At 44.4% G+C, this 17,671-nt stretch overlaps 1 protein-coding gene across 1 annotated transcript in view; it reads left to right on the forward strand.

Annotated features, from left to right (window-relative positions):
- The window catches only part of LOC144162797 (mitochondrial potassium channel ATP-binding subunit), a 51,264-nt gene that overhangs the window by 21,290 nt on the left and 12,303 nt on the right, over nucleotides 1-17,671 (forward strand). The window contains exons 8-13 of the mRNA XM_077693460.1: nucleotides 1,735-1,832; nucleotides 3,268-3,373; nucleotides 8,210-8,282; nucleotides 8,939-9,058; nucleotides 11,657-11,729; nucleotides 12,902-13,035. Of these exons, the coding sequence (XP_077549586.1) occupies nucleotides 1,735-1,832; nucleotides 3,268-3,373; nucleotides 8,210-8,282; nucleotides 8,939-9,058; nucleotides 11,657-11,729; nucleotides 12,902-13,035 (604 nt within the window). The remainder of the gene's footprint in view (nucleotides 1-1,734; nucleotides 1,833-3,267; nucleotides 3,374-8,209; nucleotides 8,283-8,938; nucleotides 9,059-11,656; nucleotides 11,730-12,901; nucleotides 13,036-17,671) is intronic.

Here is a 17,671-nt window from a genome sequence, read left to right on the forward strand (position 1 = left end):
CTCCTAACGTGCGCTGCCCACGCGCGGCCGCCGTGAACCGGAATTCTTCCATACATAAGTCGCACCGGTGGATAAGACGCACCAACGAAAATTTCAGAAAAAAACCGCGACCTATACACCGGAAAATATGGTACGTAATTAGATGACTTGCCGCATACATTTTTTCGAATCGGTATATTGGTGAGCTGTGTACGTAAAATAAGCACTGTCAATGGGATAACAGTGGCTTAGTCGCTATTACTGCTGTTGGGGGCATGACGGCCCAACTCGCATTGCGGTGAAGCTGCACCAAAGGAAATGCCTCGCACATAATCCGCCCCTTACTTCACCCCTGAAATTTTCGCATTTTTGGTGCGGGTTATACGCGCAGAAATACGGTAGCTGCCAAGATGTATTGGCCACTGTTTCATCATCATCATGAGCAGCATCAGCCAATGCCGAAGCAGCACGGAGCTGTGGAGGTGTATTGGCTGATGCTTGCAAAAACATTAAACAATTCATTAAAGGAGCCATGAAGAGAAAATACAACTTCGTTTAATTTGAAAGAACTAGGAATCAGTATCTCACTCAGCTCCATTACAGCCCAAAAAGATGTTTTTTTTAAAGACAAAAAGCAAGAAGTGTTTAAAAACTTTCAAATTTTGCGCCACAGTGACGTGTTATGAGCAAGAATGACGTCATACGGGCCAACAATAAAACACAATTTTCAGTGCGTTAACTGCACGTTAGCATTAAAGTGATGCGGTCAAATGGAACTAGAGGCCCCATTACAGACGTCCAGTCATGTGTCGTCGCGACAGGTCAGTTAGGCGGCCGCCAATCGCACAAACAAGGTTCCGTGACGTCATAGAAAAGTTGCGGGAAATTGGCTAGAGGGTTGCGACTGCTTCACATGTTTTCTTTAATATCTCCGTTATTTGTTCGAAGATTGCGATGATATTGGTATCATTGTTATCGGGACTAAGCAGTCTTTCTAATAAAGCCAACTTGTATTTTGTCTTCATGGCTCCTTTAAGGGGGAACACTGCTCGTAAAACAGCTTCCTCTAATTGTGAAGTAAACTCTGTGAAACTTGCCAGTCTGGCTGCTTTTTCCCCACTGATTTCAAACGTGCCATTATTTTTTGAGCCAGTCAATTAGTTACCAAGAGATTTAGAGATAATTAGCCATTTTTGGAGGAACAGTAGACAAGACAGTGTTAGCCATGAAACTGTAATGTTTATAGTTTTCAATACTATGAACCCTGGTGAGTGCAATAAGAGAAGCGGTTTTTTGATGCACCGCTTGGAACTAATTTTACAGCTCATTTGGTGACATCAGTTGCAAGGAACCGTTGTGAGTGCCATTTCAAACACCAGAGAGAGAGAGAGAGAGAGGGAGAGAGAGAGAGAGAGAGAGAGAGAGAGAGAGAGAGAGAGAGAGAGAGAGAGAGAGAGAGAGAGAGAGAGAGAGAGAGAGAGAGAGAGAGAGAGAGAGAGAGAGAGACCTGGCTTCTGTCAACTCTCAAGAATCCTTGTAAAAAGTGTTGCCTATTAGAGCACTGAATGCAGAATCCTACAACAGTGCCTTTAGGTCCACAATATGGAATAGTGCGTCCCAATTTTCACAGTACAGAGTGTGAAAAAGGGCACAGCTTAGATGAATGAGAAATGGTGCTGAGTTTTTTAATGATGCTGAGTAACTGTTAAACTCTTTGTTTTACGACTTTCTTTCTGTCCCCCTCTCTTCGTCAAGGCTGTTTAAACGTGAAGTCGACAAGGCTGAACACCTGCAGTCAGCGCTGGGCGTTGGCATTGGATTCTTCCAGGCGCTCACAAACCTGAGCCTGAATGGTACGTGGCCAGCAAGCATTCGTGTCTGCCACTGGTGTTGTTCTTTTGACATCTACATACATTCTGTTCTTGCATCTGAAGCCCTTAGCTTTTTTGGTGTGGCTGGCTTTAAGGCATGGACATGCCATACAACTGGTGCCATTTGAACTCCTTGTAAAATTTCTTATAAAGGTAAAAATATGACGCTAGTTTTAGAACATCATATTGTACGGGGAGATGTAATTGGTAGTGTTTGCAAACCGAGACCATTAAATACAGACAATTCAGTCGAGCCCACTTATAATGAACACATCGGGAAACTGAAATCAGTTCGTTATATCCACTTTTCGCTATATCTGGACAGAAAATCTATGTATACAAATGGTAGTGGGAAACGAAAATTTGTTTGTTATAGCCGCTATTTCGTACAGCCGGGTTCGCTATAAGCAGGCTATACCGTGCTAAGTAGACAAGACCTGTTTACTACTGGTACTGGGATTATCGTAACCAACACGCCCAACTTTCTTTTGTAGTTCTGTAATTTCTGTTTGATTAATGTCCACACAAATGGTTTGCTTTTGGGGCCTTGAGTTGTTGTTCCATTTGTAGGCACACGCCTAGCTTTAGATAAGATTATGTTAAGATTAAAAGATTTAACCAGACTGGTAAATTATAGTTAGGTAGTAATTGTGAGGAATACTGCTCAGTTAAACCACTAAGAACTGATCAGACCTTGGCAAGAGCACATAGAAAGATTGTACTTGCTGCCTAAATTAACCTAACCCAACGGGCTCGCTAACAATTGCTGCCTACAAATTTTATTCAAGTAAGTTCTTATTGAAAGTAATTGCGCTGATTGAAAGGAATCATGAAATTGCCATGTCATTAGAAGAATTTGAATGAACGGTGCTTTGTAGGAAATACTAGTACACTACAGCACAAAATTAGTACTTGTCGCTGACTACTGGACTGTTCCAAGAGCATTTAGTAATTGCATTTGAAAAAATGATGTAAAACCCGTATAAGCGGCTTTAAATTTTCTATAAGTCACTTTAATGTTTTTCGAATAGGTGGTAAACGATACTTCAGTGCTTCTTTGTCAATGCTTATACTTCATTTAAAGTTGCAAAACTTTACTTTGGTGTCATTGTTTGATAGTTGAACATAAAGTATAGCCTTAAAAATCATCCTCGTTTCTCAAGTAATTGCCTCGAAGTTAGCATTCTAAGCTCCAAATTATTCGCGTTCGCAACGCCCATCCAAGAAAAACCGTCGACTGAACTCCACGAGTGGCGTGGTTACGGACTTCAGTATTTTGATCAGGCCCAACCCAATCCCAATGTCATTGTCAAATCAGCTCAGTTTCTCTTGCCCACAAATTCACGGTGTATTCGTGGTGTAGGGTGCAGCTGCCAGTCAGCTTCAACTAGGGTGTACTTCCCATTGTTCTGCACAGGTGTGGTGCTGGGTGTGCTGTACGTGGGTGGCACCATGATGGAGTCCAACACCATGAACGCCGGGCAGGTCATGTCGTTTTTCGTGTCCAGTCAGATGATCCAAAGGTATGGCACCCACCATTCCGCTCTTGAGAGAACGTGTTAAAGGAGCCATGAAGAGAAAATACAACTTCGTTTAATTTGAAAGAAGTAGGATTCAGTATCTCACTCAGCTTCATTACAGCCACGAAAGATGTTTTTTTAAGGAAAAAAAAAGCAAGAAGTATTTAAAAACTTTCAAATTTTGCGCCACAGTGACGTGTTATGAGGAAGAATGACGTCATACGGGCCAACAATAAAACATAGTTTTCAGTGCGTTAACTGCACGTTAGCATTCAAGTGATGTGGTCAAATGGAACTAGATGCCCCATTACAGGCGTCCAGTCATGTGTCGTCGCGACAGGTCAGTTAGGCGGCCGCCAATCGCACGAACAAGGTCCCGTGACGTCATAGAAAAGTTGTGGGAAATTGGCTAGAGGGTTGCGAGTGCTTCACACGTTTTCTTTAATATCTCCGTTATTTGTTCGAAGATTGCGATGATATTGGTATCATTGTAATCGGGGCTAAGCAGTCTTTCTAATAAACCCAACTTGTATTTTGTCTTCATGGCTCCTTTAAAGTGTTTGGGGTTTTGCAGAGCACATGTCGTGAGAAGCGAGCCAAACTAGCTGATTGCGTGGTAAGCTCAGCGCTAGTCCTTTTGAAGCTAGCAGTGATTATATAAATGCAGGATAAGCGGGTGTTGTCAGTACTGAGAAGGAACCTTAACTCTTTCGTTACCGCTGGAAATTGACCAATCTTGAAGGGTCTACCAAAACATTTTTTCTGTGCTATACATATTGGTTAGGCACACATTGCAGTGACATAAAATGCAGGTTATTCCACGCACTTTCCAATGACACCAGTTTTGATAATGTTTTCCTAAATAATCATTGCGAAAAAAATTATCGAATTCGATATCCACGCGTCGAGGAAAATAAAAAAAAGTAAGTTGTGTATAATAAACCACGAGTAGTAAAAAAATATTTAGAATATACATTTTGTAGGTAGACATTTCGAAAACCCGTCCAAAAAAAATTGAGTTGTGCAGTACAATTTGTCAGATATAAAAAAAGTGTTGAGTGTAAACGGATCGAGCTTTTCGCTCAGATGAAAAAGGAAACATGCCATTTCAAAAGTGAGGCGCCTCCAGCATGTGTTCCTTAGTGTTTGTGGTTTTGACCTTGATTCGTTATTATAGACAACTCACATTATGGACAATTTTCTGGGGAACAGAGGCATCCGTATTAATGAGACATGACTGTAGCGGGCAAGTCGTAATTCTCATCAAAGATCCTCATAGAAGTCAATGTATTTGAAACCTCATTTTAACTAGGTAAAATTTTCCCGTTACGGGATATATTGAAGTAATTTCGTTAGGAAGTAAGATTTTGAGATAATTTAACGGCAGTGCGCAAGCAGATTTGGGACTGCGCACAAAGTGACAACTGTATTTAGCAGTTTAAAACTACCAACAATGAAATCTCGCGCAACGCGCGCAAAGCTGGACGGTGTGCCTTGCGTGCACTACGCCTGCGAAGCCATCTCACCTTCCTTTTGCTGCACACGGCACGCAGCAAATGCGTGCGGCACACACGGCCGTGGCGCGCTCGCCTGCAACCGCTGTCACTTGGAGATGTTCGCCGCGGAAGCCGCGTTGTTGAAATTGTGCGCGATTTTTTAAGTGCAGAGCCACTGTAGGGGCTCGCCTTGTCATCTTAGCTCACTCGCTAGGCCCAATAAAGCAACAGGGCGTTCCGTTCTAGCACTGTCGTCGCGTACCCCAGAGGCTTCGAAAGCCAAGCGGTTTATATAGTAATATGCTTTCGAAGCTCGTGAACCGCTGGCGCTTGTCCTACATCTCCCTGTTGTTTAGTGCAATGAAAACTGTAGGTATATATTTGAGGCAAAATATATGTAATTAATCGGCAGCGCCCACATTCATTTAGTTTGGGATGCTCGTTGGGTTGTTTTTTATGATAGCAAGTAGAAAAGTAGCCGCGTAAGAAAAATATGGCGCTTTTGAAATGACGCAGAAAGGCTCCAGCCGTGCAAGAAAAAAAGATGGTGCTTTTGAAATGACGTAGAAAGGCTCCAGCCACGCAAGAAAAAAATAGCGTATTTGAAAAAGCTCCAGCCGTGCAAGAAAAAAAAAATGGTGCTTTTGAAATGACGTAGAAAGGCTCCAGCCATGCAAGAAAAAATAGCGCATTTGAAATGATGCAGAAAGCTCCAGCCGTGCAAGAAAAAATGGCGCGTTCGAAATGACGCAGAAGGGCTCCAGCCGCGCAAGAAAAGAATGGCGCATTCGAAATGACACAGAAAGGTTTCAGCCGCGCAAGAAAAAAATGGCGCAATTGAAATTATGCAGAAAGTCTCCAGCCTGGGAAAAAAATGGCGTAATTAAATGATGCAGAAAGGCTCTAGCCATGCAAGGAAAACATGGCGGGTTCGAAATGGCGCAGAAAGGCTCCAGCCGCGCAAGAAAAGAATGGAGCGTTCGAAATGATGCAGAAAGGTTTCGGCCGTGCAAAAAAAAAATTAGCTCATTAGAAAAGACGTAGGAAGGCTCCAGCCGAGCAAGGAACAAATGGCGCATTTGAAATGATGCAGAAAGACTCCAGCCGTGCAAGAAAAAAATGGCGCGTTCGAAATGCATGAAAGGCTCCAGCCGCACAAGAAAAGAATGGCGCGTTCGAAATGACTCAGAAAGGTTTCAGCCGCGCAAGAAAAAAAATGACGCATTTGAAATGATGGAGAAAGGCTCCAGCCGCGCAAGAAAAAAATGGCGCATTCGAGATGACGCAGAAAGGCTCTAGCCGTGCAAAAAAAACATGGCGGGTTCGAAATGACACAGAAAGGCCCCAGCCGCACAAGAAAAGAATGGCACATTCGAAATGATGCAGAAAGGTTTCAGCCGTGAAGAAAAAAATAGCACATTTGAAATGACGTAGAAAGGCTCCAGCCGCGCAAGAAAAAATGGCGCATTGAAATGATGCAGAAAGGCTCCAGCTGTGCAAGAAAAAAATGGCGCATTCGAAAGGACGCTGAAAGGCTCCAGCCGCGCAAGAAAAGAATGGCGCGTTCGAAATGACGCAGAAAGGTTTCAGTCGCCCAAGAAAAAAATGGCGCATTTGAAATGATGCAGAAAGGCTCCAGCCGGGCAAGAAAAAAATGGCACGTTCGAAATGATGCAGAAACGCTCCAGCTGCGCACGAAAAAAATTTCTCGTTCGAAATGATGCAAAACAGCTCCAGCATGTGAAATTAAAGCAAGCTAAAAAAATTACGCCCACCTCCCCTCGCTGGAACCCTGGTGTGATGCGACGCTGAGGGGGTTCAACCGCAAGCGGAGAGCAACCGTCGACCGAAAGGTCACCGAAGAGCGGCACACCGGTTATATGCGCAGTGCGCCCGAAGGAGAGGAGACCGCGGAGAGAGAGAGTACTGCACATGCGCAGCACCGCCCACCGGCGGAGTGAGAGCGCGCTGGGCTGCACACCCGCAGATGTTGAGAAGAGTGTTCGCTCTCACCTGGGCACGCGCCGGCGCCAGTGCGTCTGCCGCGGCTATGACACAACACAATCCAACGCAATCCACTTTAATCCAATCCAATCGAATCCAATTCAATGCCCCTCGCGAGAGAGTGTTCGCTATCGGAGAGGAGAGGGGGTGAGCAGAGGAGAGTGCGGACGCCGCCGACGACGGACGCACGCAGGAAGGAACAGGCCGCCGACAAGAGATGCTCTCAGCGTCGCATCTAAAAGAACAGAACACCCGCTGGTACAGTTCCAGGCAGGGGGCGCGCAAGCAGTGCGAATGCGGGAAATTTGAATTGCATGGGGTGGTAGCAGTGAGTGGATAACGGCGGTACAGCCCATTAGGGCGAATGAATTCTCTGCACTTCCGACAGCTTTCACGTTAAGTGGAACGGCTTTAATTTTTTTAATGCTTCAGTCTTATTTTTTATTGTGCTGTGCATGTGATTCGGGCAGCATGAAGTCACCAGGCGGGAAGCGAAAGTGAAAGACTACAACACTAGACCGGCTAGACCAGAAGGCGGCCATGATAAAGGCCGTCACATCAGATATGAAAACTGAGCGAGCCATTGGTCACTTTCGAAAGATGCATTAACATCGAATTATGGACATCTTTGCAACAAAATCTTTTTCAAATACTTGATTGATTGATTGATTGTAGGGTTTAACGCGCCGACGCAACGCGGGCGATGAGGCGTGCCGTAGTGGAGGGCTCCGGATTAATTTTGACCACCTGGGGATCTTTATCGTGCGCCGAAATCTCGTACACACAGGCGTTTTTGCTTTTCGCCTCCATCAGAAAAGCGGCCGCCGCGGCCGGGAATCGAACCCGCGACCTTGTGCTCAGCAGCGCAATGCCGTAGCCACTGAGCCACCGCGCCGGGTTCGCCGCATTTTTCTACCTGTATGAACGTTACGTGTTTGTTCACTCTTGTGAAACCTAGGAGCCCTGCCACCTGGATACGAGTTTGAAATAAAGTAGGTGTGCGACTTTTCCTTTTTTTCTCCACAATGCGGTTATTTTGTTGTGTACCGCCATGCGTCGAGATCCAATTTCACCCACTGTTTGTTTTGAGTGAGTACAGTGAACAATAATATTTGCAGTAAATGCCCGCTACGGCTATAATGAAATATTGGTTATAAGGAGCAAATCGCGGCGCCCCTTCGATTTTGTTACATTAACGTTGAACTGAATCATATTACTGTATTGTTCTCATGTGTACTCTCACCAGTACTCTCCGATGCTTGAGCTTGTCAGAAATAACTTTAGGCTCAAAGGTTAACTACCGTTTGTTGTTGATTTAACCTACATTTTGTGTTTACAGATCGCTCGCTCAGCTGTTTGTTCTTTTCGGGCACTACGTTCGGGGCATCTCGGCAGGCGCAAGGGTGTTCGAGGCAAGTTGTGTCCACTCTACAAATTTCGCAGTTCTAGGCAGTTGAAACTGCGCCTTTCATGTATGAAATGAAGGCGTGTCTTTCTTTTTTGTTGTCTCAAAAACCTGTAAAAAGTGGTGTAAACAAATGTCAATTACGTTTTCCGCAGATTTGTGTAGACTGTAGAATGAGGGCCTGTGTTTTTTAAAATTTACAAGAAGTGATTATAAATGCCGATTGTGTTTCTCACAGCTTTCGTTTTTGGCAAAGAGAGTCAGTACTGTATGGCATAGGAAGCCATTCTGGCTTGGCTGCTGAATTCTTTTCCACGTGCAGCACTTGCCACCTTGGTGTTCTTTTAGTGATGCCTACTTTTGATATCAAATGAAGTTCTGATTGGACAGAGGCTTGATGGCCACACTGATCTAAAATCTGAATAGAGTCAATGTAAAGCTGCACGAACAAGCCATTTGTAGTTTGCAGAATGAACGAAAAGATTCAGTAGACAAAATAGAGGCAAGGAAGTGGGCTGTTAAGTGACGAGACGTGAATGAATGAGCAGTTCTCTTTTCTTTAATTGCGTAAGCAGTGTTTTTGTTCTGAGACCTTCTCACTTTGACCATATCTTGGGCACTCTGACAAATGCTTGATTCCGCACTTGTTCTTTCTTTGTGCAGCTCATCAATTTGAAGCACGATGTGGCCATAACGGGAACCAAGCAGCTCGACCTTGCCACATTGCGAGGAGATGTTGAGTTCCGCCATGTCTCATTTGCCTATCCCACCAGGCCCAGCCAGGTCAGTCAGCGACTTCTTCCCTGCTCCAGTCAAAATTCAGCGATTGTTTTTTCCTAACAGACACTTCTTTCTTAGCAGCATTGCCTTCTTCATCACCACTCCTGTGGTTGATCAGTGAAGTGTCGTCATAAGTAAAGTCGTTTTGTTTGTTGTTGCTAGCTTACAGACTTCTGCTAGTTCCTACACATAGTTTCTGAATAAATGAAAGAATGCATCTGCTTTAAACAGTTTAGATTTTACGTAAAAACAGATTGGTATGCTTTATTTCTTAGAGCTCAAATACACCCGTTTGGCTCAGTTACACCCAATTTGCACACCATTGTACTCAATTGAACTCAATTGCTCAATTGTACTCAAATGTATCAATTGCACTCAAATGGATCAATTGCATTCGTTTCATATTTCTCGCCAAAATATTGTTACTGCACAAAGATTTTACATGGAAACAGATTATGTTTTACTTTTTACAGCTCAATTGCACCCAATTTGAACTCCATTATACTCAATTGAACTCAGTTGTACTCAAATGGATCCATTGCCCTCCTTTCATATTTCTCCCCAAAATATTGTTACTGCACAAACTTGTTGCGTGCATTGTTTTTTTCATTGATTTTTCTCCGAGTGGGCTACTCTCAAAAGTGTCCAAGTTAAAATGTAGCTTTTTTGCAAATATTTTTATTGCCACAAGAGCATCCAGTCACGTTATTTTCGTGGCCACATTACATGTGTGTACAAATACAGTTTCACATTATACACTGTATCATTGCAGTTGCTGTAAAATTCGTTGCTTTCGTCTGTGAATACTAAATGGAAGCACTGTTGCTACGCCTTGGTAGATAAAGCATACATTCACATCATTAGTGCACTGAGAGTTTGTAGTGGCCTTTAACGTCATTGGTCGTGTATTGTCAACTCTATCGAATGCAAATTCTTGCAGAAAAAGTTCACACTGTTTCGTGTTGTATTGTGGGAAACAAAATTGTGGTTCTCAAATGATGGTCTCCAGAGCCCTCATTTTTTTATGCAGCCTTTCCTTTGTGTAGCCTTTGTGTAGCATTTGAGACCTGTCACATAATTTTGCTTGTGAATATCTTTATGCTAGTATATAGACTACTTGCTAAAGCATCTGTACATTTGTGCACTATGCTATTCTGTTTTGGGACATGTTTTGCTATCTGGCTCCTAGGAGCTTCTCAGTACAGCAATTTGTAATTACTACATTGAGGGACCATGTCCGGTTTGTACATACAGGTTTCCCACAAAAATGTTTCTAGATTTCCTAAACTATATCTGTCATTTTATTTTAGAATGAATAAAATTTTGTGTCGGCAACAATTCGTGCAACGATTTTTAATGAGCATTGCACTGCCGTTAAAGGGACACTGAATTCGAAACCGAAATTGGTCCAAATACTAGATAGATTGGTATCCCAAGAAAACAAACATACCACTCTCTGGGGCAGTACCTTGAAAATAATCGTGTAAAGCAGTGGTTCTCAGCCATGGATGTGTCGGGGACCCCTTGTGGACTGGTGGAAATGATGGGGGACCCCTTGCAGCGGAGGGGAGGGAGGGGGGGGGGGGGGGGTACGTAGGTAAATTAACACAACTGGAGCGTGAAACAGGTGCCTTTTATTGCTACCAAAAACATCAAACAAACGTGCCACATCACTTCATTTTGAACAGTTCATCAATACGTGGCACAGTCGCGCTTAAACAGAGTTGCATATCTGCAGCCACATTCAACCTGTTTCGGTATTTGGTTTTCAAGTATGCAAGTCTTGGGAAAAAAAAAAAAAGCGGGTGACGGTTTTGCGGATCCTAGAAATGGCTTCGCGGTCCGGACCCCCTAGGGTCCGCGGACCCCCATTTGAGAACCACTGGTGTAAAGAATCAGAAAGTGAAGCTATTAGTTGCCCAGAAGAGGTGATGTAAAACAGCGACTGAGTGGACGTGCCAAGAGTCACATGAGGAACAACAGAACTCGAACCGTGCACACAAACTCTCAAAAGAAATATGTAAAATCTTTCTTTGCACGTTAATTTTCATAATTCATAAACAATTACCAATGTGCAAGTATAATTTCGCTCGATGGTTCAATGGTTTGCTCGGTAGGTTTTGGTTTTCCTGCTAAGACCACACCACTGTCTCCCTCACTTCAGGCAACCGTTGATGTCACGTGAAACGTCATGAAATGGCGCGGGGAGTGAAACGCGTTTTTCGATTGGCAATTTCTCGGCAATTAAAGCATCTTTCGCCGCCGAATGAACGCTGACTGGGCTTCGGGGCATTTAAACATTTGTCTGAGCCCAACTTGCTATTTGCCTTCAGTGCCCCTTAAACTACCATATTTATTCGATTATAAGACGGCCACGATTATAAGGGGGAAGTGCAGTTTTGGAAGTCAAAAAAAGAAAAAAAAAGAAAGAAAAGTATATTTCTGAGCTTCAAATATAAGGCAGGGTATGACTTTGAGACTGCGGATATTGGAAAAAAAAAACAAAAAAAACTCGCCCTATATTCGAATAAATACGGTAGACTTGGTATGAAAATACTTCAGAAACATCTTTGCTAAGTGAGACTATCATATTTTTCGCAGACTGTCCTCGACGACGTCTCTCTCAAACTTCCCGCAGGAAAGATAGTGGCACTGTGCGGGCCGTCGGGCAGCGGTAAGCGTCTTCGTGTAACCTGCAGTACAACTGTAGATTGTTCATTGGAGTGAGAATGCCGTGGTGGCTCCCAGAAACTCCACCGCGAAAATCAGTGGAGCTGTAAATTCGCACTGCACAAACTAAGATTCCAAATCCTTGTTCTCAAGAGTCTTGTTTGAAATGGCCCGCCAAAGGCACTCTGAAGACTATGAGTCCTTGGAGGCACTCCTTCAGTAAACTCTAAACGTGTCATTCAATCGTCAAGCCAGTTAGTTCCCTTCTATGTATCATTCTGTAAATCTCAGTTGTGTCCAATACCACATGTTCGCACATATAACCCGCACCAAAAATGCGAAAATTTCAGGGGTGAAGTAGAAGTGCGGATTATAGGCAAGGTATGTCCTTTGGTGCAACTTTAGTGCAATGCGCGTTGGTCCGTGATCCCCCTACAGCAAATAGCAACTAAGCCACTGTTATCCCATTGACAGTGCTTATTTCGCACACACAGCTCAACAATATACCAACTGAAAAAATATATATGCGTCAAGTCATCTCGTTACGTAGTCAGCTAGGTAAGTTCTTTTGAATAAACAAATGTGTAATGTTCCTTGTGTAGTAGCTTAGGCCATCCTTTTATCGATAAAATATGCGGTTAATACGCGGGGATATATTTCTTTTTATTCGTCGACGGAAAGTGTGGGTGCGGGTTATATGAAGGGGCGGGTTATACGCGCGAAAATATGGTACATTGCGTCTATCAAACGGGGACCAAATTTTTCAGAGATTGACGTTGAATTTGCGGCAGCGAACGTACTGAAACCTACCAGCAAAATTCAATCCTTTTTTACCTGAATGCCATGTTTATAATGGGAGCAAGATGCGAGTCATTCTGAGACGACCAGCGAGATATAGATAACCAAGTGTGGAGTGAGAAATGTTGCCTGTGATCGATGGTTAGAATGCGCCGTTGATAATAGCATTGGGAGTTACGGTGCAGTGCTTACGCCAGAGCATCAAATGTGGCATGTTTGTGGCTCGCATTAGGTTATTAACGAAAGGTGAACTGCACCTAATGGTGGTAGAAGATGTGACCCGCACTTCTCCCACGCCTTTATGCTTCCACTCCTCTGTGAAGGTATTGTTAAAGAGTGTGGAGGGTAGTTTTAATCCTGGTTTTTTTTACCCAACAGGGAAGTCCACGATTGCGGCCTTATTGGAACGGTTCTACGACACCACCGAGGGCTCCATAACCATCGACGGGAACGACGTGCGGGACTTGGATCCACAGTGGCTGAGACGCAACGTCATCGGTTTCATCAGACAGGTGCGCTGTTCCTCTGCACACCACACTCGAGCCGCTTGGCGATGGGAACGTTGGAGCGGCATGCTTTTGCTTGCTCAGACAACTGTCATGCATGTAACCTTCATCTCCAATGTAACCTTTTAAAAAAGAGTCGTCCTCGACTTGGACTAATTTGCTTCCTGAAGACTGAAAGTTTGCTTCATTAAAAAGGCTGCTTTGTGTCAATAACAATGATACCAATTTTATCACAAAGTTCAAACAAATAATGGAGATATTAAAGGGGCCATGCAGACAAAATACAAGTTTGTTTTATTCGAAAGATTTTGTGTTTTATTGTGGCCCAAGCACTTGTCCGGCATCAAACGATGCCAGATTCACTGAGAAATGAATCAATTTAGGTTAAAATTTTGATTCTCCCGCCAAATCGTGTGTTTCCAAGACATCTGCAATGAAGTCTTAAGTGCGCGTATTCAAATGAACTTCCACTGCATCATTCGGCCCTGCAGCGGTGCTTGCTGTCAGTCCTCCAAGATGGCGCTACCATAGTCAGCCGCGGATCGTTGGCCACTGTTGCTTTGTTTCTGAACGTATCTGCACCTGTCTTGTTTTTGTTACTGGAGAAAGTAATTGTTTTGTGAAATGGGTATGCTCGACAAACAGGGTCATGTAAGTCAACGTCACTTATGCCAATCAGCCGGTGCCATGTGAGATAACTCCAAAGGGGCGGACTGCTGTGCAGCTAAAAAAAAGCATAGTGCGCCCAGTACCAGCAGCAGTGCGCATCGGTACTTCTATGCTTATGTGCATCTTCGTAACTTTCATTGTTTGCCCCGCCATTCTCACTGCTGTAAAATGAATATGCAGTACTTTTAAGCGCGTATAGCTCGTTCGGCAATCTTATAAGCCCTGACTAATTTGCGTTTGCTTTAGTTGGCCTCAGCCAATCGCACAGTTGGGCACGTATGACATCGTAGGTTCTGTTGCGGGAAATGGGCTAGCGGGTTGCATGGCTATTCCCTTTTTTCCTAATTGTGTAGCTTATTTGAGCGAAGTGTGCGTTAAAAGTGGTGTCAGTATGATTCTAACGAGGGATTCGATTGGGTTCATTCTTTCGAATGAACCAAACTTGTGTTTTGTCTGCATGACCCCTTTAAGCTATCTTATGTCAGCATCATATGTTTCAAACTTGTCAAAGTTAAACCACTTAGTGCCATGCATCAGGCAGTATATTTGCATGAACCTAATAGGTAGTGATACCAGGCATTCACTCACAGACAAACAAACAGACAAACAAACAAACAGACAGACAGACAGACAGACAGACAGACAGACAGACAGACAGACAGACAGACGGAGAGGGAGAGGGAGAGGGGGGGAGCTCTTCATTAAAAAAGCAGAGAGGTTTGCCGGCGTTTACAGTCGCCTGCATGCATCTCCGCTGAGGTGTGGGGATGGGGGAAGAAAAGGCCCAAGAAAGAGCTGGGCAGGGAAGAAAAAGAAACAAAAAATTGTCGTGGACTTGGTGCAATAACGGACCTTCACAAATTTGGTTTTTGGTCCGAGCTTGGGCCACGTAATTTACAATTCTGAAAGTAGGCCAATGTCATCCAAATAAGAGAGCAGACTCCGTAGAGCTTGGCGCTGCTTCGAGGGACAAATGCGTGGTCCTAAAATAATCTTGAGAGTTATTGGTTCCTGCTCCAGACGTTCAGTGTTTGTTTTCAAAGAAGTGGGATCCCGGTTCCACGTAGGCGGCACATTCTAATGAAATGTGTTCAACTGTTTTTACTAGGGGTGTGCGAATATCAATTTCTTAATTTCGAATCGAATTCGAATAATAAAAACAAAGTTCGAATCGAATCGAATATTTTTCGAATATTTTTCGAATACGAATACTTATTGTTTTTTGTAAAATTAATGTTTTCACCATCTAGAGACACAAAAACTGCAACTTTATTGCACAACAAATCATACAAAGTAAAATTAGGAATTACACAATACCATTGCACTCAACAGGTTAAGGTCTGCACTCACTTAATTAACATGGAGAAAGGTTAACTGCTCGACATGTTCGGGGAGCAGTGACAACCTCCTGCTCGTCACGATTCCACCAGATACCGAAAGCAGCCGCTCACTTGAGACACTAGTGGCTGGCATGCCCGAGCCCGTGCACATTGCCGCGCGCTGATACAGTAAAATCTTGATGATACTAATCTCGCGGGACCGCGAAAAATATTCGTATCATCCGAAATTCGTATGAACCAACACAGACCAAAAAATTCAGTGCTGAAAAAAGTTTTCGTTTATTTCTTCTCTTACTTTCGCGTGAAGAAATTCGTGATTCTTTCTGCTTTTTTTTAACCCCCATGTCGCAAAGCAGTCCTTTCTGGAGCACGTAAAGCTGCGCGCTCGTCTCCTCACTCGCTGTGCCCAAGCTCGCTACACGCCGCAATAGTCAAGCGTGAACCGCATGGTGCGTTTTTGCACGCGATTCGCTCTCCTCGGCTCTGCGAGCGCTGTATTTTCAAGCCCGCATCGACGATTTCGCGCCCGCGGTAGCGCCTACCTCGGTCAGAAAATGACGCACGACGCGCGCGGCAGAATGGAGGAGCCCGACTACTTGCGATGAGATCGAGACAGCCGGCTTGGCTCCGCCGGAGATGGTTAGGCTTAGCACCCCGGCAAATATTTTACGGGCACTTTCTATCCGCGCGGTTGATGTTTTGTAGTACCATTTTCGCATGCATTATCAGCTCCTTCACCGCACAAGCAACTTAGTGTCGCCCTTGAGCCGCATTTTAAAGAGCGGTTAGAAACGGTCGCGCGAGCGCGCGCGCCACTTCGCGGCTGGAGCCGACGCCATGTTGACGTCGCCGGCCGCGCCGCGCGCAGCGTGGGGGTGGTTTCCCAGCTGTGTCAGCGCGTGTTGGGCGTGCGCAGAGCGTTTTCGCGAGCAGAAAACAACAGCCCGGCCGTTTCTGGAGAAACAGTGACAAACAGGGGAGCGAGAGCCGTCACTTGCTCGTTCGGCAGTCGGGTGCCTCGCCGGCTCGTTCGTATCTTCCGCCGGGCCGCCCAGGTCCGTTCGTAACAGCCGAAAATTTTCCCATTGCAAACAATGCAATTTCGCCGAAACTTTTCGGAAATTCGTATCTTCCCGAAATTCGCACCCCAAGAATCGTATCACCGAGAGTCCACTGTAACTACGAATAAACACCTATTGGCGGTGAGCGCGAACACAGGCGGCGCTGCGAAGCGCGCCTCCGTGACGTCAGCTTAGGGATTCTCACATTTGTCGTCTGCTTCACTCAGGATCGCTCTCCCTGCTGTTCCTTTGCGCTCGGTCAACGTCTGATGCTTGTCCGCACCAGAATTGGCGTGTGGGTAACTTTTTATCATAATAATAGTCTTAAAATCGCATACACTAGCTCATGGTGTCAATTAAAGTATAGTTTTGGATACCGCTACGGGAGAAACATTGCCGGCGCCACCCCATTCCTTGCGAAGCCGGTCCTGTGCGGAGCGCGAAGAGTCGCAGCTAGGCGTCAGCTTCTCATGAAAGCATTCTAACAAAAGGAACAGTCAGCTGCTAATAACCGACGACAGCGAAAATGGAAGACCAAAACAAATTCTAGGCCTTCAGGGCTGTCGGCTTTGGCAGAAGGCATCACGATTCCCGGTAATCATATGTAAGGTAAAACAGTTTTTGCAACCTTGCCAAACGCTCGAACGCGTTTTGTCACATCACTTTACGTTGTCAAGGCATGAAAGTTTGCCGACATGCACTATAGTATAGACTGCAAAAACTGTTGGTTGAGTTCCAAATAACCCAGTGTGTATATACGCGCGTGCTGATTCTATACCAGGCATCTAACCAGTATGCAGGTTTATTGAACAAAATGAGCCACGTCTTCGTTAAATTTATAGTAACACATATATGTTTGTTAAGACCTGCAGGGATATTTCGGAACATTTTGCACAGCCATATCTTCCCGATATTTGGATATGCGTTATAGGAAAACTGCACTCAAGAGGAGGAGAAGGAGTAAAGGATGGAGGGGAAAACTTTGTTTAACAATTAAATCGATCTGGTTAGTGGGCCGGGTCCTCAGTCCAGGACAAGAGAGTAAAAGTAATTTTCTTCAAATCATAGAATGCCATCCCGAGTAGAATAGGATTTGTTCTTCGCGCCTGGAAGGGTTGAAAAGCAATGAAGAGCTCCTTGGAATTCTTCGGTTTAGAGTCTTGTAATATATGCAGGTATACTATTTATTACGTTAGTTAGCGAGTATATCATGCCTTCAACACCATAATCATGTCATCATTGTTAGAGCTGAGAGTCAGTTCGTTATGATAACGATATAATTACGATAGAAATTCGGAGCACAAAAGCCGCCTTCGAGTACTGTGGACCACGTTGTTTAGGGCGCGATCTCGGTGGCGTAGCACAAACCTTCTCATTGTATTTGCATGTGAATAAACAAAACACGCTGCGGATATGTACCTTCTTGCACGCAGCCGTAATGAAAGCCAATTTGTGAAGAAGGGAATGTATGCCATACAAAATGAAGGAAATATCCACACGACCTTTGTGAGGCTCCCAAACATCCCGAAACCTCCGAATAAGAAGTTGGTGACGGCGAAGAAAAATTAATGC

Source organism: Haemaphysalis longicornis, unplaced genomic scaffold, assembly GCF_048455015.1.
Source record: "Haemaphysalis longicornis isolate Haplotype H1 unplaced genomic scaffold, Haemaphysalis longicornis Haplotype H1 scaffold_12, whole genome shotgun sequence".
NCBI lineage: Eukaryota > Metazoa > Arthropoda > Arachnida > Ixodida > Ixodidae > Haemaphysalis > Haemaphysalis longicornis.